The sequence below is a fragment of the Palaemon carinicauda genome, chromosome 1 (genome assembly GCF_036898095.1).
Source record: "Palaemon carinicauda isolate YSFRI2023 chromosome 1, ASM3689809v2, whole genome shotgun sequence".
Taxonomy (NCBI): Eukaryota; Metazoa; Arthropoda; class Malacostraca; order Decapoda; family Palaemonidae; genus Palaemon; species Palaemon carinicauda.
The window spans coordinates 242815582-242841751 of record NC_090725.1 but is presented as its reverse complement, the minus strand read 5'-3'; the positions used below and the strand labels follow the sequence as shown (position 1 = coordinate 242841751).

General features: G+C 38.7%; 1 protein-coding gene across 1 annotated transcript in view; it reads right to left on the bottom strand.

Annotated features, from left to right (window-relative positions):
* The window catches only part of Oseg4 (intraflagellar transport protein Oseg4), an 821277-nt gene that overhangs the window by 313224 nt on the left and 481883 nt on the right, over nucleotides 1-26170 (bottom strand). The window contains 4 exon segments of the mRNA XM_068388427.1: nucleotides 2686-2821; nucleotides 3055-3273; nucleotides 3785-3933; nucleotides 9918-10083. Of these exon segments, the coding sequence (XP_068244528.1) occupies nucleotides 2686-2821; nucleotides 3055-3273; nucleotides 3785-3933; nucleotides 9918-10083 (670 nt within the window).

Sequence of the window (26170 nt, the reverse complement as noted above, 5' to 3'; positions counted from 1 at the left end):
ATTTTAACCATTTTTCAAGTTATTAGAACTTTAAAGTATATTAAATGTTTTATTTATTTACAAAAACAATTTGATATTATAAAGAAATACAGTATAGTACAAAGAAAGTATTGGAAATGGGTAGTAAACACATTTGAATAGGCAAATTGCTGGTTGCCATGGCCGCAATGGAATTATTTCTGTTAGTTGTGTGTTTCGAAATTCGCGATTTTCCATTTACACGAGGTCATTAATCGACCAAATTCTCGCATAATTCGGGACCCTACTGTATGTATGATTTTATATAGATACGGTAAATAATATTTGTAATAACATATTTTATAAAAGCTTTTACTGTAATATCATTATTCATCACTTTCATCATGCGCGTTAAATGCCTTCGTTTGTTTACTGAGCGTACTTTATGACGCCGTCGTTTCAGGCGCCGTCATAAAGAAAAACATTTCATTTAGAAGTCCTAAGAAAAATTAAGTAAAACATTGGTAATAACAAAATCAACATACTGTACTGAATAATCAATATAATCGATGCAAAAACTAACCTATACACAGATGTTTAAATGCGTTTGTTTCTTCATTATGATCAGAGAAACGTAAACAAAACATTGGTTGCCATTTTTTATCGTGCTTTTTGGCGTGTTTAGGAAACGCATGATATAAAATCGCCTTTAATATTTGTGCCTGTTTTAGTTTAGGGTACTGTAGTACATGCATTAAGTGTTCTGTACATTAAAGGGTAGTTTGTTGACAGTACTACGTACAAGGGAAGGTTTTAAAAGTCTGAATATACATGTTAAATAAATAGGTAAATATGGTGTCACTACTTCGCGGATTTTCACCTATCGCGGTCGGGTCTGGAACCTACGAGGGTTCACTGTAGTGTACATCCTAAAACAAGCTCCTGTCGTTGACTTCGACGGATGTTGTCATCAAATTTAGACTCGTAATGGTACGGGAGGAGGGGTAACCTTGATAACGGCTCCCCTTCTGTTTTTCGCCACTCTTCCCCCTCGAAACGAAAACGCTATTCGGGGTGAAGATTGCTACGTATCGTATCAAGATATACGTCCAGATATTATGCGATATCCTTAAGAGAAATTTTAAGGATATTCGCGCCAGGAGTTGGAATTCTGGAGACCTAAAGGTCAATTCTCTGGGAATATCACTGTAGCCATATATCCCTTAGAAAGCTACCAATAGGAACCTTCCATCAGGACGACATGGCCATCTCACCCAAAAATAGATTCCGTTTTTTATCTTTTCCACTTATAAATATTCACTTAAGAAATGTAATTGTACAGTAATACCTCCAGATATAAAATTTATTTGTTTCGGAGTGGTTTTCGTATAATGTGGGCAGTTTTACGTGTGAATTGCCTGAATCAAGCCCTACAAAATCACCACATTAAATTTTACAATAAAGCTATAATCACAATAAAATACAGCCAAATACATTTGAATTATTCAATACACCTAACCTAACTGTTAATACCTGTAAATGGAGTAGGTATTACAACATAATATAATGCAATCATACAGTAAATGGAAAATAATACAATACATGCAGTACAGTACTGTACAGTACAATATTGTACATATATGAAATATCCAGTAATCCATAGAGAAATCAAAATATTTGAGGGCTAGTCGTACAAATCGACTACAAATTCTCTCCTTTTTTAGTTTTTCAAACAAAGCTCCATTTTCAAAGCTTATGGCACAATGAATGTTGGGAAAGACGAATTGAAGTAATACCAGTAAAACAAAAATATATCCTGTCAACAAATAATGAATTGATAATTAATGTTAGGAAAGAAAATCCAGAAAAAGACAAAATAAGTGAGGTTTTTCAAAGATTACTATTAAAAAATATAAATTATCAGATATTCCCCACCCTCCCAAATAGGGATGAATCAAAACATAGCACACATGCTCTCAACTGCAATGTAATGAAAATAAGGAGAAAGAAAGTGGTTAGTATACATAAGAACTTACTTCCTAACTCTAGTATGATAACTTTCCAGTTAGTGAGCTATAAACTTAAACTTAACTTACAACAATAAAAAATGATGAAAAATGTTAAGATTAATCACTAAACAGTGAATCACAAACTGCCATGAAAAAAACACTACAACAAGGATGAAGTTTCTATGTGATTAAAAGATTATTTCCTAAAAAGTTTGTTGAACCTTTTCAAATCAGGGCTATTGAATGGTACCTGCTAAATGCAAAAATAAACACTCATTTGTTGTTTACTTACTGCATTAAAAAGAAATGACAAAATGGAAACTTAATCATTAATAAGCACTACCATAGCAATTCTTTCCAAATTAAAACACCTCAGCCGCAGTGAAAAAGCTGCAGATTCACGAAAAGTAAGGTATGTGATTAGGACATACCTGAGCACCCAGATGGTGCATACATAGGGAGAGTACCATCTTTAGGACATGAATATAGGCATGCCTATGATTAGTGTAGTTGTGACAGAACAAATAAAACCTATGACTCATCAAAAACACTGTCAACCTCAAACTGTGCAAAGAGAATGAAATTTGAAAAAACAAAACATAAGTATACTAAGGAATACCCAAGAGCTTTTTAACAATCCTTAAAACAAATGTATTTGTAATAAGTGTGAAACAGAATTTTCATCTCATAGAAAAAAAAAATGTCCTCAACCACTTACTGTCAACTGGAGTTCCAATAGCATTACACAAAATTAGTCCAAACTGCCCTGAGCCATCATCCGTTCGCACAGCTAAAACACAGTGATCTCCTGACGATGACATTCCCATCAAATATTTGATGTGCTTAATGAAATGCTGTTAGGGATGTAAAATAAAAATACCTTAATCTCCATACTACTTAATAAGAATACTGTATTTACAACCATCTTTATTACACATTAAGTGAAACTTTATAACATGATAAAAAGAGAACTAATGCCTGCATGTTATAATTACAATATTTCACATTCCTTACCATTCTAAAAAGGTTCTGATTTATGAAAAAAAAAATAATCATTTCATATTCACAATCATATAAAATTTCTTACCTCATTATTCCTAGTATCCCAAAATGTTACACAAGTCTCACTACGGTCAGGTTTTGTATAGGTGTACACAACGGTGTTAGCAAAGAAACACCATCTGTAGTCTGGCCTGATGTTTGCAAAATATATGAACGAATCCACTGCTAAAGCAATCCTAAGAGATCCCCCTTCCCAGGAACAAGCTGTAATCTGCTTACCAGGGACTTTGAGTGTTCGCAGATGCTAGAAAAGTATGCTCTTATCAACGGTAATCTTATAAAATACATCACCATCATTATATTCTTTTTATGTCAGACTTTCCCTTTACAAGGTAAGACACTGGTTTAATCAAACATTGAACAGTATTTTGGGGTTTTACACTAATCAATTTTTTTAAATCTTCATTCAAGTTTTTAACATACTTTTCATACTATCAATATTTTTTGAAAAAACATTTTATTCAGATATAGTAAAGTATTACCTTATTACTAATTACTAAAGTGCAACATAATTAAACTTTTACATGCTAATCCACAACTCCTTCACCCTTCTAAACACCCTGATCTATAGCAGTGTTCAGTCTTTTCCCAAGAGAGGAAGATTTCACATTAAATGAAAAATCATTTAATTTTGTTAACATACTGTATACTGATTGGAGTATACAGAATACTGATAACAGATTATATGAAAATTCAAGATTCTTTTTTTCTTAAAACAATAAAATCAAACTTCTAAAATCAAAATACAAACCTACCTCACCAAAGGGTGTGTAAAACTGGACAACATTACAGTCTTTATCTCCCATGCCATTTAACTGCAATGTACCAGCAACAGCCATAACACTGCCATTGTGGTTCCACTGGCAGGAACAAACACTCATTCCAGTATCTATTAACACTGGCACTGAAATTGAATTTCAAAGATACTGTACTGTATAGTTATTCAGTCTCAATTCAGTACAAAATAGAGTATTTATCAGGATGTAATTTAATAAAATAACCAACAAAGAACAAAATTACCCTGAAAGCAAAGTCTTGCATTAACAAATAATATATAGTAATATGCAGTCTACAATCAGCCCTAAACATTCATTGGGGTTCAGTAACAGAACTATCAGATAATCTTTAAATCTGCTAATATATGCTACTCCCTTAGTAACACTCCAAATCCACTATTTCCTTAAATAAATAAAGACAACTTTGTGCATCTTAGCCTTGACATAAGACATAAAAAAACAATTATATTCATATTTTTATAATGTCATATAGAGAAAAGTATTCACCATAGCAAAACAACAAATACAGGACAGCATATTTACATAAAAGACAAAACTCTATTATCACAGTTATATAACTGAATTTTCCAGTTAACATAGCCCTGCATGCCTAAAACTTCTCTTGACATTAATTAAAGTAGGGAGGGATGGAGTTGAACCTCGCAATAACAGACTAATAAGGGCTGTCCATTATTGCTGAATGCTGATATTCTATTTTCTCAAAAATGTGTCCTTGAGCATCAATTCAAGCAAAATCACACAAAATTATATAAGCTACAGGACTATTACATATAACGAGCACCTGGGGAAACATCAAAATGAGCATTTGAGATTAACACACTTCTGTTTTTTGCCCTAGGTTGACATAATTGAGGAATATCAACTAAATGAAACTAACAAAAACAAAGATTAAGAAAGGGTAGAATCAAAACAGACCGAATATAGCACCAGAAAACACTAATGAGTAATCTAGGTACCACAACTACTGTACTAATTTCCCTACTATCAAAATAAAAAAAAATAAAATAAAAAAAATGTATACAACATACATACATACATATACCAAATTGGGGGTAGCCGACATCAAACAAATGAAAAAAAAAGGTCACCTTTCCTCTCTACGTTTCTCCCAGTCTGACAAGGGACTCAACGAGTTCGGCTGGTACTACTAGGATACCACAGTCCACCTTCACCAGTTATCCACCACAGATGAAGCTTCATAATGCTGAATCCCCTACTGCTGCTACTTCGGCGGTCATCCAAGGCGACCAGAGGAAGCAGCAGGGCCTACCGGAACTGCGTCACAATCACTCACCATTCATTCCTATTTCTAGAACGCTCTCTTGCCTCTCTCACATCTATCCTCCTATCACCCAGAGCTTTCTTCACTCCATCCATCCACCCAAATCTTGACCTTCCTTTTGTACTTCTCCCATCAACTCTTGCATTCATCACCTTCTTTACCAAACAGCCATTTTCCATTCTTTCAACATAGCTCAACCATCTCAACACATTCATATCCACGCTAGCTGCTAACTCATTTCTTACACCCATTCTCACCCTCACTACTTTGTTCCTAACCCCATCTACTCGAGATACACCAGCTATACTCCTTAGACACTTCATCTCAAACACATTTAATTTCTGTCTTTCCGTCACTTTCATTTCCCACAGCTCCGATCCATACATCACAGTTGGTACAATCACTTTCTCATACAGAACTCTCTTTACATTCATGCCCAACCCTCTATTCTTTACCACTCCCTTCACTGCCCCAAGACTTTGCATCCTTCATTCACTCTCTGACGTGCATCTGCTTCCACACCACCATTTGCGGCAACAACTGATCCACCTCCTCGAGTAACTCTCCATTCAACCTCTCACCACCTTCCCCTCTCGTACATCTCTTAACCTTACTCTTACACACATTAACTCTCAACTTCCTTCTCTCACATACCCTTCCAAATTCTGTCACTAATCAGCCAAGCTTCTCTTCCGCGTCTGCAACCAGTACGTTATCATACGCAAACAACAACTGATTTACCTCCCATTTATGATCATTCTCGTCTACCAGTTTCAATCCTCGTCCAAGCACTCGAGCATTCACCTCTCTCACCACCCCATCAACATACAAGTTAAACATCCATGGTGAAATCACACATCCCTATCTCAGCCCCACTCTCACCAGAAACCAATCGCTCACTTCATTTCCTATCCTAACACAAGCTTTACTACCTTTGTAGAAACTTTTCACTGCTTGCAACAACCTTCCACCAATTCCATATAACCTCATCACATTCCACATCGCTTCCCTATCAACTCTATCATACGCTTTCTCCAGATCCATAAATGCAGCATACACCTCCTTACCTTTTGCTAAATATTTCTTGCATATCTGCCTAACTGTAAAAATCTGATTCATACATCCCCTACCTCTTCTAAAACCACCCTGTACTTCTAAGATTGCATTCTCTTTTTTATCCTTAATCCGGTTAATCAGTACTCTACCATACACTTTTCCAACCACACATAACAAACTAATACCCTTTGAATTACAACACTCATGCACATCTCCCTTACCCTTATATAGTGGTATAATATGTGCACAAACCCAATCTACTGGTATCATTGACAACACAAAACACATTAAACAACCTCACCAACCATTCAAGTACAGTCACACCCCCTTCCTTCAACATCTCAGCTCTCACACCATCCATACCAGGTGCTTTTCCTACTCTCGTTTCATCTAGTGCTCTCCTCACTCCCTCTCTTGTAATCTCTCTCTCATTCTCATTTCCCATCACTGGCACCTCAACACCTGCAACAGCAATTATATCTGCCTCCCTATTATCCTCAACATTCAGCAAACTTTCAAAATATTCCGCCCACCTTTTCCTTGCCTCCTCTCCTTTTAACAACCTTCAATTTCCATCTTTCGCTGTCTCTTCAATTCTCGAACAGCCTTCCTTACTCTCTTCACTTCTCTCCAAAACTACTTCTTATTCTCTTCATATGAACGACCCAATCCCTGACCCCACCTCAGGTCAGCCGCCCTCTTTGCCTCACTTACCTTACGCTTTACTTTACATTCTTCTCTCTATATCTTTCATACTTCCCTACACTATTACTCCGCAGTCATTCTTCAAAGGCCCTCTTTTACTCTTCCACTTTTTCACTTTCACTCCTTCATTCCACCATTCACTGCCCTTTCTCATGATGCCTCCAACAAACTTCTTGCCAGACACATTACTTGCAATCCCAACAAAATTTTCTTTTACTAACTTCCACTCCTATTCTAAATTACCAGTTTCTCTTACTTTCACACTGTCATATGCCATTTTCAACCTTTCTTGATATTCACTTTTTACCTCCACTTTTATTAACTCTTCAACCCTTACTAGCTCCCTTTTACATCCCCCCACTCTATTACCCCACTCTTGCTACAACTAATTTTCCTTCCACCAAAAAATTATCAAGACATGCCGTTTGCCATACCCCTAACATGTGCACGTCTTTCAATCTTCCAAACATTCTTTTAGTTACCAACACACAATCCATTAACACCCTTTCTACCACTCTTCCATTTGCCACTCTTAGCAATGTATACTTGTTTTTATCTTTCTTTTTGAAAAAGCTACATCTTATACCCATCTCTTGCTCAACAAACATAATTACCAGTCTCTCACCACTCTCATTTTCACCTAGTACGCCATACTTCCCAATGACACCTTCTATCTCTCCAGCGCTCACTCTAGCATTTAAGTCACCCATCACAACTACATAATTCCTTTTACCCAGTCCTTCTACACACCTAGTTAATTCATTCCACAACTCATTCCGCTCTTCTTCACTTTTCTCACAACCTGGCCCATGCGCACTAACAAAAGCCCAACATTCCCTACCCAACCTAACCCTTACCCACATTAACCTAGATGATATCTCCTTCCATTCCACTACTTTACTTGTTAGACATTCACTCAGCAACAAAGCCACACTCTCTCTTGCTCTTCCCCTTTCAATCCCAGACACTCTACCAGTCACTTCACCAAATATCACTTCACCCTCCCTTTTTATCTTTGTCTCACACAAAGCCAATATATCTATCCTTCTATTCCTAACCATACTTACAATCTCACATATTTTACTCTCTATCGTACTACATCCACGCACATTCAGACCCCAAAACTAGTTTGCGGGGAAGAGTCACTCTTCCTCCACCTCAACCTCTTCGATGTCTCACAGGAGTAAATAATACAAGAAAGGGGGTTCCCAGCCCCCTCGTCCCATCCCTTTTAGTCGCCTCTTATGAAACGCAGGGATACGTTGGCGCTATTCTAATTGTTTTTATGCTCCCGCGGCCACATGGGGCAAGAATACTATATTTGTAAATAAATAAGTAAATAAATGTAAATAATGTACCATATATATCTACATATAAGATGACCTTTAGATTAGAAGAGGTCAAAAATTAAGACAATTTTTTATTATTTTGCTATATTACACTACCCAGTGTATATGATCGGTTTTGGTGATCTAAAAACGTTATTCCAAATTTTGTTTTATTTACTGTATCCTTAGAAATCAAAAACATAAAATAAAGCCAATTCCATAACATGTTTTTTCTACATACAACACCGAAACGGGAAACTATTTTGTTTATGTTTCATGGCCAATCACACCAACAAAAGCATTTACGCATCAAATGAATAACTAACGATACTAATAGCTTTTGGTAAATTGTATGAAAACTGTTTTATTATTATAAGATGGTTTGTATGAGTTTGGAAATTATATTACAATAACTTTTCATTATATGTGCACATATCCTTGATAGTAGTAGCTTGAATCAGCCAACGATGTTTACATCTTCTCAGTTGGACTCATATATGTAATTTTCAAACTTATTCAAAAGATTTCATAATAAATATTGCCCAAATACCAACATGTTATACACTACCACAGTTTTCGTGCAGTTTACTAAAAGCTATTAGTGCCATTAATTATCAATTGGATGTGTAAATGCATTCATTTGTTTGTTCGTTCATTGTGTTTCGAGAAGAGAGTCAGCAAAATCTTGGTTGTCATTTTAGGTGTCATATGCAGAAGAAACATGATAAAGAAATAGCATCTTTTGTTTATTTGAAATGCAAACAAAACATTTGTTATAACATCAACTTTATATATTTTAAAATAATATTTATTATTTATATGTGAGCATATCCTTCAAAGTGGTAGCTTGAATCCACTGATGACACAATCATCTGAGTGTTTATATTTTCTCAGATGGTCTTTTAAAGAAAAAAACAGTGAAGTCTCCCAACTGGAAATGGAAATGTGCTGCTCACCCTGCATCCTCACTAGCTGGATAACCACATGTTATCCAACTTCAATGACTGACTTCAGCACGCGCTGAATCAATCTTCCTAATTAAAGGATAAGGGTTTGTATGACATGTAAGACCAAATAAAGCTTCCATGTACCCAATCACATCCAGAAAACCTTTGCTGCTCATTCATGCATTTAATCAATTCAACTTTTCACACAGTTCACGATGCTACAATGGAATAATTATTCAAGTTCAGGTTTAACAAACTTAGGAAAGAGCAACAAAAAGAACATCTAATATTGATGGCAGCTGAATGAAGAGTGCTAAGTGTCAGACTTGCGGGCAGTTTGAATCTCAATTACCATACCTTATTCACATAATGTGGGAACACTCCTCAATAATAGATGATGGTCAGTAATATATTTTCTTATGATTAAATGCAATTGACAGTGATTTATACCCTGAAATAAAAGTGGGGGATTATGTTCCAACATATGAACTTCATTACATCAAAGCTCAAAGTCTTTTTATATTTAAACTGTTTTCAATTTAAGTAGAACATCCAGCTTCTACATACTGACTCATGATGCTTAATCTTGAAAATAACTAACAATAATGAAGTGTGCAGACCAGGTACAGGATTTACTGTATTAGGTTACACAGCTATCACAGTTTTACCATCAGATTTAAAGAAATTACTTGAACAGGATCATATCCAAATAACCCAATACCATACAAATATGATCTAATTTCAAGTATATACTAAAACAAGCTGTAACTTACTATCATCACTTTCATTACGCATTATCTGCATTCTTCCATTGTCGTAACATATAGTTAAGGTGGGACAATCTGGTTCAACATGACCATTGCTTCCATTATACCATGTAAGTCCAACTATAGTTGCTCCAAGACCCATGCTACCCAGGCACTGGATGTTCAGACGACTCTAGCAAGGACAACATTTTCATATTAATTAAACTTGATAACTATACACAAACTGCATGTCACACATTATAAAATATTAAAAACAACTTGTACTTGGAAGAATAAACAGAATTCAAATCGGTTAACTTATTTCTAGAGCAAGAGGATCAACTACTGTATAATCATGATATACAATACTTACTCATAATTACCATAATATAATATGAAAGCTTTCTATACTTTAATGTACTTTAATTATTGGTAATTATATTTAGCTACACAGACTGTCCCTATAACACTAGTGTAAAAATACCTTATCAACCAATTATCAATTAGATACAGTATACAGTACTTCTCTCAAAATAAGAATACAGTAGAAGAATATAACAAATTTAAAAGCAATTTGTATTTTTCCTAATGATATAATCCTGTATCTATTTATAGGGATTATACTTTCGGCAAAGCTGGTAGACTAGCCATACGACTTTTTGTGAGGTGTAACTACCTTACTGCTAGTTAGCGGGGAGTAGGAGGGGTAGTTGGCTACCCAGCTCACAAATACACCTGTGTTGTCTCGTCACTTTAATGCAGGCAGGACTTATCGGGGGACAGGTGACGGTGGGCCAATTTGTATAAATAGCTAAGGGTTTGTTTCGTTAAGAAAAATAAAAATTACTTTAAAATTTTTCATTTGTCCCGACAGTAAATACAACCCCTCGCTACTTATAGAGATTGACTCACCCCTTAGGAAGGTGGAAGTCCAAACCAACTGACTGGTATTTGACCTGGGGTTTTACAGTACGTGCTTCGCACGTAACAAGGAGGAACCCAGATATCTCACTAAAAATCCATGCAAAGCACGGTTAGCGGCCAAAGCAATCTGTATGATTGTGTGAGACTAGCAGTGCAACTAGTTTAGGTAAGAATTCTCAAAAATGGAGGAATTTTTTAATCAACCATAGATGTTACCCAATCCCACCTCGCTAGAGTGTATGGTTACCTAACAAGTATATCTCTCTATACTAGGTTACACAAAGGAAATGGTTTTACCTGCAGACAGGCGAGGACAGCTTTGTAGAGTACAATAGGTGCTGTTCTCCCACAGGGCAGAAGTTGAAAAAAAAAAAAAAAGAGCCAGTCATTCATTGTCATTCATCCCAGATTTAACCATGGTTAAACTCTACCCTCCACAATCTGCTACTTGTCCATCAAGGAGCCTGAGGTGTTTAAGGCATTTATTGTGTAACCACCACAGGGTCAATGGAGAAGGTCTCCATGTTCCTGTGGGTCACGTCTTGCAGGAAGTGGTCGGTGAAGGTCATTTGATGGTTCCACACGCTCACTGACAAGGTCTGCATCACATTGTAGTTTTCATAAACGTGAGGGGGTACTCCTGCCCTTAACGTTATGAACTTTATGTCTCCTCTATAAGGAGAAGGATCGGACTTCAATGCTTAGTCCATAACCTTGCGAATCCAAGGCAAGAACGTGTTGTTGGTGATCCTTCTCTTGTCCTTCCCCGATAAGACGAAGATTGCTGACAATTGGGGGCGAGCTACTGTAGTTCTCTTGAGGTAGAACATCAAGTTCCTCTCTGGCATAGTAGCCGCTGGTCTGGATCATTGGTCACTACAAAGGACTTCCAATCCGAAGGGCTCGAATCTGGGATCAACGCAGCCAGGATCAAAGTCAAGTATTACCTGGCCCATCGTCGTGAATGAGAGACGTTGAAGGAGGCCCATGGGATTCACTTACTCTCTTGGCCGAAGCCAACACGAGCGGGAGATCTGTCACCGAGGTCAGGTGGAGATCCGTTGCTTGGCGCCCTGGATCGTAAGGGGCATCCCTAGGGGACCGAAGGACGCGAACCATACTCCGTGGAGGTCTCCCATCCGATTAAGGGCAGGCAGGCTTAAACTCCGTAAAAAGCGAGCTGATGCTGATGCAGAGAAAAGGTTAATTCCTTTCAGTCTGAAAGTGAGGCTCAAGAACGAGCAGTGGCTTCCATCACCGAGACCAAGAGAAGCTTTTCCTCCCAAAGGTAAACGAGGAACTTTGCTATTGCTGGAATAGTAGCATCGAGGGAAGAGATACCCCTTCCACCCAGTCAACTACAGAAGACAGTCCACTTGGCCTGGTAGACTGAAGATGAAGATCTACGCAGGTATCCAGATATCCTCTTGGGAACTTGTTGCGGAAAGACCTCTCTGAGAGAGGTGATGGATAGTCTCCAAGTGTGAAGTTGCAGCGAAGTTATGGTTTTGTGAAAGCTGTTCACATATGACTGTTAAGGGTCGATCGTGTCGTGGAGGGAGTTTTCTTGGAACTTCCGTCAGCAGCTAAAGAAATTACGGGAATCATCCCACAGATACTAAGCAGAGCTAAGAGGGTCATTGCAAAATTGTGGATGATCTTGCCTCGTTAAGCACCCTTGCCCTTAAGCAGCGCGGGGGAAAATGTCTAAAACGCTGATGTTGACCCACCTTTGTTGAATATATCCTACCGTAGAGCTTAGAGCTTGGGGATCCGGGGCTGGTGAACAGTAGAGCGGAACCCCATTATTTAGAGACGTCGCAAAGATATCCACTCTTTAGAAATCCCTCAAAGTCAAGACTTTGTAGGCTACTGGATGATACGAAGACCGTTCGGGGACAGCTATCTGAGTAGCTCTGCTCAAAAGACCGTGAGCACATTCCTCTTTGTCCAGAATGAATCGAGCTGATAGGGAAACCGAGTTGTCTTCTGCCCATTTAGATTACCATGCTAAAAGATAGAGGTGCTGCGAGAAACAGGTACCGCCCTGTTTGTTCAGCCTGAGTCACTACCGTGATGTTGTCATTCGTCAATATCACCTAATGACTCATCAGGGACTGATGTATCTGCTATAGGGCTAGGAAGGCTACCCTCATCTCTGCTACGATCTATGCATATCAAACACATTATTGATTCATTTTCTTTTATTTCGGTAATGAAATAAAAGATTGTAGCATATTTCTCCTTTTAGTCTAGTGTTTATTTATCTAAAATTAATACAATATCAATAAGTACGCATTTAAGTTAAAAATCCCAATGAGCTGTACTGCGTGGTATGTACGAACACACGATGCTACAACATATGCATATCATATGCATTAGCGATTTATTTTTCTTTCATTTCGGTAATAAAATAAAAGATCGTAACATATTTTTCCTTTAAGTCTATTGATTATTTATTTACAATTAATTTTATATCAATAAGTACATATTCAAGTTAAAAACACATCGAACAGTATTTTCCAGTATATACGGGCGGACAAAGGTACTGCACATTAGCGATTTATTTTTCTTTCATTTCGATAAATACATAACGGATCATAACACATTTTTCCTTTTAATGTCATGCTTATTTATCTAAAATTAATCTTATATGGTTTTCATATATATCTGTGTGTGTGTGTGTGAGGTGCCTTACAGGTTTAATAAAAATCTTTGTTTCTTTGACTTTGCTTAAATCTACAGTATGTTCAATCGTAGGTAGGGATAAAGACGTCATTCGATTTTGTCAGCTGATCTGTAGCTTTCACGGACACCATAACATATATGAACTGAAAGATGTCTAAAACAATCCTGGTTTTCGATGTTATCTAAACTTTGTTTAATAATTTTTGTACTTTTCTATTAACAATTCAAGGTCTATTTTTATAACAGCAATTACAGATTGTTTTTATTTTGGTTTTGCTGTCAGCTGTTTTCAAGGCCCAGACGGTATTACGATTATACTCGCATATAGTTAACAGAGTATTGTTGATAGAATTTTGCTCCCTACCACGTAAGCCTTGAAAAAAAAGAACACTGTTCAACAAACTCTCGACCAGTTACTTATTAAAATGTGTATCGAATAAAGACAACAGACGAATCTGTTGATGATCTACAGCCTTCTACATATGCGATGTAAACAAATATATTGTATACAAATGTTGGTAAATGTAACAATTAAGATTATCTTATACTATCGCAATATAACTTTTATAACTTAATTTGTTATTCAACCCTACAAAATCTTTCTATCTTATACAATCTTAGAGCAAACCACATTCACAAATAAAGAGCCAGGATGTACTGTAAATATGCTAAATCATAAACATTTACATTTACAAGTATGGATGTACATTTATTCGTAAAATTAGATTTTTATTTTGGTAATACAGTGATGCCTCAGAATACGAAATTAATCCGTTCAGGATGCGGTTTCGTATCCTGATATTTTCGTATCCTGAGTCGCGTTTTACATGTAAATAGCCTAATCCGTTCCAAGCCTTATAAAAAGTCACCTTTTCTTTCATAAACACGCTAAACTGTAGTAATAAACATGCAATGCAGCCATTTCTATCATTCAATAATTAACACAACCGTTAAAAACAGCCTAATCCATTCCAGAAACCACTATGAGATTATTCAATAATGTAGTTATAGCCAAGTTATCCCCCCCAAGCCCAAAGAAAACGGTCCGTTTTCTTTACTACTGTATAAAAGTTACGGTACTGTATGTACGTAAAGCATTTAGATCAGTGAAGGTGTATTGTTACCTGTACGTACACCTAAATTAAGGATTGATACCTGTACACTCTGAAAAAAAGGTTACAGTTAATTAGTGTAACAAAAAAGTTGAAACTTACCTTTTGATTGAGACGATGTCCGATAGCGAAGTCGCGGCAGAGGAGGATGGCATAAGGCAGAAAACGTAGCAAGTGACAGACTACGTACAGTAATTTACACACTTAACACATTAACACTTAAACTTTACGAAATAAAAAAATGGCAGAAATAATTAACACTTAACATTACGTATGGAAAACTATAAAATGAAAGAAAAAATTACTTTAACACTTAATGGTAACATAAAACTTGAAATTGAATTTTTTTTTTTTTTTGCTTTTTTATAACTTTACATTTTTCTTATTTTCTAAATCTCTTCTACTTCTTTATCACTTTCTTTTTTTCGTTTCTTTTCTTTACTTTCACCTTCTACTTCTTCATCACTTTCTTTTTTCTGTTTCTTTTCTTTACTTTCACCTTCTAATTCTTCATCCCTTCCTCTTTTCTGTTTCTTTTCTTCACTTTCACCTTCGTCTTGGCCTACTAATACCGCTGGCCTCTTTAATAAGAAACTATCCATTGAAGCTTGTTTCTGCCTACTTTTCAACACATTTCTAAAATGCGTTAGGCAAACGTCATTGCAGTGTTGAAGCGCACGGTTGGTATAAACTTTTTCTGGATGTTCCTTTTCGACGTAGTCTGCCATTTTATGGAAACATGCAAGAATTTCCTTGATGTCTGCCGTTTTCAAAGGTGCAACATCCTCCTCATCACCGCTAGAGAACTGCTCTTGAACATCACTAACTTGCATCGTCTCCAACTCCTTCAAGTCGTCCGTCGTCAACTCCTCGTGGTGCTCCTCGATAAGTTCATCTATATCTTCCGCGCTAACTTCCAGCCCCATGGACGTACCAAGATGTACGATGTCAGCCACCTCAGACTGCTGAATTGGTTCAGGATCGTCAACGATCTCGGCTTCGCCTCCAGGCTTCCCGAACCCCTCGAAGTCTCGTGCAGAGACAGCATCAGGCCACAGCTTCCTCCAAGATGAGTTTAGGGTACGCCTCGAAACTTCCTGCCAAGCGAGATCGATGAGTTTGAGGCATATCACGATGTTGAAGTGATCTTTCCAAAATTCACGCAGAGTGAGGTTTGTACTCTCTGTGACTTGGAAACATCTCTTGAAGAGAAGCTTCGTGTACAATTTTTTAAAATTAGAAATAACTTGCTGGTCCATGGGCTGGAGGAGAGGGGTGGTGTTAGGCGGTAGATACAGGACCTTTATGAAGGAATACTCGGCCAGAAGATATTCCTCGAGGCCAGGAGGGTGAGCTGGAGCATTGTCCAACACCAGCAGACATTTCATAGGGAGGCGCTTTTCTTCCAAATATTTTCGGACAGTCGGACCGAAGCAGACATTCACCCAATCAATGAACAGTTGCCTCGTTACCCAGGCTTTTGCATTCGCCTTCCACATCACGGGAAGGTTCTCCTTAATGACTTTGTGGGCTTTGAAGGCTCGGGGATTTTCTGAATGGTACACCAACAGGGGCTTTATCTTGCAGTCCCCACTGGCGTTTGCACAAAAAGCAAGGGTAAGCCTGTCCTTCATAGGCTTATGTCCTGGTAGCCTCTTCTCCTCCGCCGTGATGAACGTCTGACGAGGCATTTTCTTCCAGAAAAGCCCAGTTTCGTCGCAATTGAAAACTTGCTGCGAACTGTAGCCTTCCTGCAGAGTCAACTCGTCGAACGTTTTAACAAAGGCTTCGGCGGCCTTCGTGTCCGAGCTGGCTGCCTCCCCATGCCGTACCACTGAATGGATGCCAGTCCTTTTCTTGAACTTCTCGAACCACCCACGAGAAGCCTTGAACTCTGGGGGTTCCTGCTGGGATGTTCCTTCTCCTGCTCCTTCTTCGGCCTGAGCACGCACGAGATCACCGAAAATGGCGGAGGCCTTCTGGCAAATTGTAGTCTCAGTGATGGTGTCTCCTGAGATCTCTTTGTCCTTGATCCACACAAGAAGCAGCCTCTCCATCTCGTCAAGCACGTGCGTTCTCTTGTTGGAGAAAATAGTGACGCCCTTAGAAGGTGTCGCTGCTTTTATGGCCGCCTTCTGCTTCAGGATGGTGCCTATCGTAGATGGATTCCGGCCATACTCCTTGGCGATCGCACTTAAACGCATGCCAGACTCGTACTTTTTAACGATTTCAAGTTTCGTCTCCATCGAGAGCATTGTCTTCTTCTTCTTTCCTTCGGCAACATTCTTGGGACCCATGGCTACAGTAATACGTAATATAATACACTACATAACGTTATATACAGTCTATGTATAGTAAACACTAATACAGTACAGTGCACAATAACGAATGTTTATTAACGATAACACGTGGCGTACGAATGTACTGTATATTAACACTAAGTCAAACAAGCGAAAGCACACAATGTCTGTTAATGATACCGCTGTCGGAACGAAAAGAGAGAGAGAGAGATGAACACCCGTGCGTAGGCAAGCTGGGATAGTTGCCGACCAATAGGAAAGCAGGATCTTATGGCGTCAGCTAGCGTCTGAGTAGGGAGATAACCAATGGGTGAGCGGGAGGCTGTAAGTGAGTCTACCCAAGTTCAAAGTCAGGCGGCGCGCGCTTTTTAAAATTACTCTCGGCGAAGAGTTGGGATCTCGTAAGGTTTTCGTATCCTGAAATTTTATCCGTATCCTGAGGCATAAAAATCTTCGAATCACTTTTCGCATCTTGAATTTTTCGTAAGCAAAAACTTTCGTATCCAGAGGTATCACTGTACATTGAAAACTATAAAATTTCTTTGTCTTTAAGCTTAAATAGATTCTTATTAACCTCTCTCTCTCTCTCTCTCTCTTGCTCTCACTCTTGCTCTTAGGCGGGAAATTCAACTCGCGTAACATCAGATATTTCGTGTTAACAGAATACATCTCAATAAATTTGAACTCGTGTAACTTCGAAATCGTGTTAACAGAACTCGAGTTAACGGGGGAATTAACTATACTTGTTTAATGACGGATGTCCTGGAATCAAGGAGTATGAGTTCTAGTGGTTGAACGTAAATAGGAAGTCCTGTGGACTAACTGCTTGTTTGACCGTATGCCTCCTCCTTGCCGAACAGAGTTTAATGAACTAACTTGTTTCGGGGTGGAAAGGACAAAAACGTCTAAAAAATTTGAGACTTCTATAAGAAAGAACTGACTGTAGAAGCTCAGAGATACCTTCATGAAACACGTCGTTCTGCTAAAAAGACAAACGCCTGAGTCTCGAAGTCTGACCAGATGTTCAGATTCGCGTAGATTAAAGAGAGAACGGCCCTCACACCTCAACAGGTGATGGATGAGAAGATGTGTATGCTCTTGTAGCAGAGGTGTGGATTTTCTGTCCTTCGAAAAGAGATGAGTACTCCGAACTCGTAGGAGGGGATTACCAATAAGGGATAAACCTAACTCGAGGACGAAAAAAGACTTATCCCTAGAGAAGCACTTTGGCCAAAGGGCAAACTCAGGTTGAGGGAGAGCATCATTGTCAGAGGGTTGGAGAAGAAGACTGAGGTCAGGCTAAAGGTTGGTCGTATAAGCCTCTTCGGAGGAGGATCCCTCAACTGGAGGATTGAGGTTGCTTGTACAAGTGCCGAGGGAGCATAGGCTAACGAAAACAGAGAGCAAGAGGAGAGGAATCCTTGCATCTAAGTTGTTATAGCATGAACTGAATTCAATCCCCTAGACCAGAGGGAATGAAAAAAGGAATAACCCCATGGGGCTGTTTCCCAACGCAGGTGTGAAGGGCTGAGGAGAAGATCCAAGGAATCGGCCCAAGAAATCGTGACAAAAATCCGACAAGTTCTCGAACTTGTGGAGAGAAGAGAAGCAAATAACCCCAAAGGATTCCAAATCATAAGAGAAAGGTGACAAAGGCGAGTAGTTGGAAGACTTCTGTTGCAACAACAGCTATGTAGAACTATGTTATACCTGCCTGGAGGCAGCATATAGGTGTGGAGGCAGCATATAGGTGGCGGAGGGACTTTTTCAGGAGTGATGCAGTGCCCTAAAAATGATACTTTGTTGGCGCCAAAGGTACACTTGTCGTACCGGACTACAAGGCTGTTCAGTTGTAAGCAGTTGAACACAAAGCCTAGGTGGTCGAGGTGTTCCTCTTTGGTGGAAGAGAACACAAGTATGTTGTCCATAGAGCACATGCACCTAACGAAGGTCTTATCAATGAAGATGTCGGCTTGTAAGATAACCATATACCATAAAGTGATACAAAAGAAGAGGTATCGAGCGGAAGAGGCTACTTTGTCCCTGAGGCACACGGCACGTCAGCCCACTAGTAGTAGAAGAAGGAAAAGTACTAGTAGTGGTTGTGGTGTGAAGAAAATGTTTGAGAGGAACGAACATTTATGAATGTTGATGAGAGCTGGAGAGCCAATGAAGAAGACTGCCAATCATATATGCAGGCTCTTCGAAGCTCAAAGAAGAACTTGAAAGCATCAGGAACCAAAAACATCGTACAGTGCTTGTTTGAAACAAGTTCCAAGAGGCATGTGAAGTATCAAGTGCCCAGGTTGTCACTTGTGCTTTACCCAACCCATTGATGGTGAGTGCTGGGTTAGGTTCCAAGAGGGGAGTGTGTGCTGAACTCCCTCAATTGCATGACGCAGGAAGCACTAATGAAGTAGCAGAACTCGAAGAGACCGAAGGATGATGATCTGTGACGTCTAAATGTGGATACTAGTATCTCTACTGAACAGAGAAGAAGGAGACTTGCTGGGAAGAGCAGTGTGCATGTTTGAAGTGAGGATCACAGCCTGTAGAGTTCTGCAATCCCCCCTAGAGTTCTCCATCGAATGAAGTCGGAAAAAACACACCAGGGGATGAGGCTTCAGAGATTCTTCGGAGGCTGTCGGTGAATCTGCCCACAAGCCGGAAGAGCAGTTCGTCAAAGGAGGATAGCAACTTTACCTCGGAAGGAAAAGTAGCGAGATGGGCAGTGTGACACTGAATGTAGTTGATGCTATGTTTGTTCATATGTTATATGAAGGTAGTAGGTTGGCCAGGGCACCAGCCACCTGTTGAGATACTACCACTAGAGTGTTATTGGATCCTTTGATTGGCCAGACAGTAATGCATTGGATCCCTCTCTCTGGTTACGGTTTATTTTTTCTTTGCCTACACACAGAATAGTCTGGCTTATTCTTTACATATTCTCGTCTTTCCTCATACACCTAACAATAAGATACTAAATACTTCTTCACCCTAGGGGTTAATTACTGTACTGCAATTGTTCAGTGTACTTTCCTCTTGGTAGGGGTAGAAGAGACTCTTTAGCTATGGTAAGCAGCCCCTCTAGGAGAAGGACACTCCAAAATTAAACCATTGTTCTCTAGTCTTGGGTAGTGCCATAGCCTCTGTACCATGGTCTTCCACTGTCTTGGGTTAGAGTTCTCTTGGTTGAGGGTACACTCGGGCACACTTCACTAATTTTTTTTTCTTCCTCTTGTTTTTTTTTAAATGGGGCCATGGATCCCTGGTGGTTTATCAAGAGGTTGTCTTTTCCTTTTCTGATACTTTTTCTTCTCAAAACCATCCTTACTGTCCTCCCTTCAGTTGAAGTGTCTATCCTGGAGGGTATTTAGCCTTGCATGGTGTATCGGCTCCTCCATGTTGACCAGTTTTTCCGACTTTTTACTATAGTCTATGGGTTTCATCAATCACTTTATTTATAATTCTGTACATATTGTTTTTGTTATAATTCTTGTTAATATAGTTTTTAAATATGATGTCTCTTTTTTATTTCTATTAATTCTCATGCTGTCTGGAGACATTGAGCGAAATCAGGGACCAGTGCGTCCTAGATTTCGTCAATGTCGTCTTCTGTATTGCAACATTCGTGGTCTTCATGCAAATATTCAAGACCTTACAGTTGTGTCCAGACAGTATGATATTCTTTTGTGCTCAGAAACTTTGGTTTCTAATATGAGGCACTCATCTGAGCTCCTTATAACTGGTTTTAAGAAGCCAATAATGTTGAAATGTGATGCAATCTCTAGGGCCAGGGGAATGGCGGTGTATATTAGGACTGAGTACCCTGCTCTCATAAGTCCTGCTATCAATGTGGATGTCATGAGATTCAGGTAATAAAAGTTTGTGGCAGACATAACAACTTTTATTTGTGTTCTATCTACCAGAATCCAGACATGGATGATTCTATCTTCGATTGTCTTCTTACCATTATGGCCAAGATACAAGAAGATGATAGAAAGGCTTCTTTTGTCTTTGTTGGTAATTTTAATGCTCACCATAAGGAGTGGTTAAGTTCTATCTCTCCTACCGATCGCCATGGCTTTTGAGCTTTAGACTTTGCATCTGAATCAGGCTGTGAGCAAATCATAAATGAAGCTACTCACAGGTCTGGTAATTGCTTGGACCTCATATACACTGACTCCCCTGGCGTTATAACTAGTAAGGTTGGTTCTCCAGTCGGGACATCTGATCATGCCTTGATTTCATTAGTAGTGAAGACTGAGCAGCCAGTCCCTGATATATCATACACTTGTAAAATTTATATGAAATCCCAAGCAGGCTGGAATGTGATTTTGCATGATCTTTTGTGCTTGAATTGGTCACAATTATATAGTAGTGTAGATCCTGTTGTCCCTTTGAATGAGAATCTAGTCAGCAAAATTGATAGGCGTATCCCTTCTCATGTGCTAAGGTACCGAGTGAAGGACAATCCGTGGTTCAATGATGATTGTAGACGTGCTTATTTGGAGAAGCAGGAGGCCTATCATCTTTGGAAGGGTAACAGATCAGATTTGACCTGGAATAACTATACTCAGCTTTGAGCTTTTGCACAGAGTGTTTATGCCTCAACTGAAAAGGAATACAATTTAACCATAGAAGAACCCTTTTCTGGTACAACTCAAGGACATAAATGGTGGTCTACCCTTAAATCTGCACTCTTTGGTGTTGATGCAACAGTTACTCCTTTACTTAAACCAGATGGCTCAGTCACTCACTGTCCAAAGGAAAAGGCAGCCCTTTTGGCTGATGTTTTTGACAGTAAACAGAGTAATGAAAAACTTGAACTTCCTCATTCCTATTTTCCTGAGGCTAAACTAACTAGTTTAGCTTTTCGATCTTGTGAAATTAAAGCTCTGTTGATGGACCTTGATGCTTATGGAGGTGTAGACCCAAATGGTATTTTTCCTTTGTTTTTTATAGACAGCAGATTTCTTAGCTCCAAAGTTATCTGTTATTTTGCGTAGGTTAGCAAGAAGAGGAGCTTTTAGCACTTGTTGGAGAATTGGTAATGTTACTCCTCTATGTAAATGTGTTTGTGGTAGCTCAAGTCCCACTGATTACCGCCCAATTTCCATAACTCCCATATTATCTAAAGTTTTTGAACGTCTTCTGGCAAAATGTCTTAATAGGTTTGCTGAAGGTCATCTATTCCCTTGTTTGCAATTTGGTTTTCATAAAGGCCTTGGAGCATGTGATGCCCTTCTTACAATTTCCAATGCTGTACAGAAATCCCTTGATTGTGGTCAGGAAGTTTGTATGATTGGCCTTGATTTTAGTGCTAACTTTGACTGTGTTAATCATGAGGCCCTTGTTTTCAAACTCAAACAGTTGGGAGTGGGTGGGTCGTTTCTTAGCATTATTACTGATTTTTTAAGTAATAGATCTCAAAGAGTTGTTGTTGATGGGCACCACAGAGAGTATAGGAATGTGATATCCGGTGTTCCACAGGGTAGTGTTCTTGGCCCATTACTTTTCATACTATATACACATGACATGTGGTTTGGCCTATAAAACAAGCTTGTTGCATATGCAGATGATGCTACTCTCTTTGCATCAATTCCATCGCCTAAATGTAGATCTAGGGTTGGTGAATCCCTTAATAGAGATTTAGCTAAAATTAGTGCATGGTGCAAATTATGGGGTATGAAGTTGAATCCTAACAAAACTCAAAGTATGATTGTAAGTAGGTCAAGGACGGTGGCTCCTCAACATCCGGATCTCAGTATTGATAATGTTTCTTCAAATTTGTATGACTTTTAAAATTTCAGGTGTGATTCTCGACAGCAAATTTACTTTTGAGAAACACATTAGGTCTGTGTCTTCTTTAATTGCACAAAAAATTGGCTTATTGAGAAAGTCTTTTAAGATTTTCGGTGATCAATCTATTCTAAAGAAGTATTTTAATTCTTTCATTCTACCTTGTTTTGAGTATTGTTCTCCTGTGGTCTTCAGCTGCTGATTCTCATCTTAATTTGTTGGACAGAAACTTACGGTCTATCAAATTTCTTATGATCTAGATATTAATCTTTGGCACCGTCGTTCAATTAGTTCATTATGCATGTTGCATAAGATTTTTCATAAATCTGACCCTCCTTTACATTCAGATCTCCCTGGACAATACTATCCTGTCCGTAATACTAGGCAGGCAGTTAATTCTAATAGCCAGGCCTTCTCCATCATGAGGCTCAATACTACACAGTATTCTAGAAGTTTTATTCCAGCTGTTACCAAGTTGTGGAATGATCTCCCTAATCGGGTAGTTGAATCAGTAGAACTTCAAAAGTTCAAAGTTGGAGCAAATGTTTTTATGTTGACCAGGCTGACATGAGTCTTTTTATAGTTTATATATGGCATATCTGTTTTTGACGTTGTTAATAGTTTATATATGACATATCTATTTTGACATTGTTACCGTTTTTAGAATTATTTATTGTTATTTTGTTCCCATCATTTATTTATTTCCTTATTTCCTTTCCTCACAGGGCTATTTTTCCCTATTGGAGCCCTTGGGCTTATAGCATCTTGCTTTTCCAACTAGGGTTGTAGCTTGGCTAGTAATAATAATAATAATAATAATAATAATAATAATAATAATAATAATAATAATAGTGGTCACTACCAGAGGATGTGACGAGCTGTCTGCAGAGGCAGAGGAAGATTGGAACAGAGCCGAAACTGGAAACGAGCTGGTCTGGGTTGCTCCGTTATAGGTCCTGAAGTTCAGGCAATCATGAGTAGAGGAAACGTCAGGTTCTGGAAGCAGTTGCTGGCCTGGAAGAGAGCTGACGAGTGACAATCATAAGCTGGTGAATGACGATCACAACCTGATGAGTGACGATCACGAGCTGGTGAACGGCAATCATGAGCTGACAAGTGACGATCACGATATGGCGAGTGATGGTCACGAGCTGGTGAACAGTGATCACTACCTGACAAGTGACGATCAGGATCTGGCGAGTGGCGATCATAAGCTGGTGAACAACGAGCACACGTTGGTGAACGACGAGCACACGCTGGTGAGTGACAATCATGAGCTGGCGAACAGCGATCACGAGCTGGAGAGTGACGATCATGAGTTGAAGAGTAACGATCATGAGTTGGAGAGTGATGATCAAAAGTTGGAGAGCAGGGACGTGCAGAGGGGGGGGGGGGGTTTGCTAGGGGTGCCCAAGCACCTGCTCATTTTGCTTCTGTATTAAAAGTGCCCTTTTTAAAGGGAGGTATTATAGGCCCATCGCCTATCTGTGTCAATAATAATAATAATAATAACAATAATAATAATAATAATAATAATAATAAACAGGAGCTTGTAGAAATGGGTATTATATCTTGGCAACACTGGGTCACCCTAGATCAGCTGACTATATGTCTCCTCTCCTGGTAATACTGGGGCCAAGGCAAGCTCAGCTGAGCTAAACTGACAACAGGCCAGGTAAGCTTTCCTAGTTATTTTAAATGGTATTGCCTCTGCATCAAGGCTTTGACTCCTTTTTTAGCTATAAAAAGTGTAATAACAAAAAGAGGGAGAGAGACAGTGGACCAAGTGAGTCGAGTAAATTAATAGATTTGGAGAGGAAAATAGGAACGGGGCTTTGGAGAGGAAAATAGGAACGGGGCCACAGTAATGTGGACTGGAACGCCGAACGGTACAGGTACCGGTATGATTCATTGTAGGTGGCCATTAACCAACTGAATGAGACACATACAGCTTGTTTTTTATTTGTTGCATAATGTGTCCAACTAAGTTCTTGAGCTGCACGTGATATTTAGTTTTCAATTTCTAAATCAACAATACCTGACTGGATGGTGAAAAAATCTGTTCATTTCTCATTTTCATTATTTTTCACTTGTTTTCTACATTTAGCATTAAAGAATCATGTTTATTTTGTGTTATTAATGATGTTTATGCTTATCTGAGTAAATATTGATAACTGCGAATCGGCGATCATGTTGTGGGTCCAAAAAGCCATATATTAGCAAAATATGCTGATAAACATGCTGTAGATGAAGAATGAAGACTCCTTTATTTAAACGAAGAAATATCAAATCAACTTAATTTTACAAAGTCAAGAAATATTCTATTAAATAGGAAAATGCTGTAGGATAGCCATGCTTTCCCAATATAGCTTTAATCATATCCCCCTCCTTTCTCTACCATACTTAAATGCAGCAGTTGAGCACTTTTTTAGCCAAATGAATATAACAAAAACTTCTGAGAGATCTTCTCTTGAAATGAAACATCAAATGGGATAATGCATGTAATATAAAGAAACACTGGACTTGAAAGTGTCTTCTCATACACTGATTATTGATGGCAAAATGCTGAAAGCAATCAGTAATGTCACAAGTAATGCAACATGTACAGAAGTTTCAGAAATGTGATTTCATGGTGTTTGTAAGAAAGGTATGAAGGGTATAGCAAAAAGTTTAATTTCTACATTCATTTATTTTTGCTTCCTTTGAATAAAGGATATGGATTTCTGTACATATGTAATCACTTGTACCTTTTATTGTGATTTTCTTGTCAATAGGTATTTTACACTGATGCCTAAAATTTAGGGCAATTGACTCAAATTCAGGGTAATCCTGATTTTTTTCTTGGAACTTTTATTTTCTAATTCTGTTATATTAATGATCTTCTGTATACCATGGAAGGAGAAAAGAAAAAAGGAGCAGGAGCAGGGCAGACAAGATGCTGCCAAAGGTAGCAGAACTCTTTATGATTGGATGAAGCCGAGAGTGGCAGCTTCAACATCAGAGCAAGTGAAGGAGGAGGAGGAGAGCTGGGAGGAGACTGAGGAGAGTGAAGAGTCAGAAGCTGAAGATATGGAAGCAGATGACGAGCCAAATGAAGCGGACAGTTTAAATAACTTAGAGCAACAAGTTGCTCCACAGAAGCCCCAGACTGAAGCAAGAGCAGAAGTGCCCTTAGTTGAAGAGCCATTTTCCATGCTACCTGAATTACAGTATTCAAATGACCCTGCCTATGTTGTTAATTATAAGATATGTATTAGTGAGTCTTTCATCAGACACTGCAATAATTATGGCCCATGTCAACCAGTAATTTCATATCCCAAGAATGTAGAGGGACGCTCGTATCAGAGGAAATGGTGTGAAAGGAACTCTTGGTTGGAGTATTCACCTCAGAAAGATGCCATGCTCTGCTTCAGCTGTTGTCTGTTTTTGAATGAGGAAAAGTACAGGGGCCGAG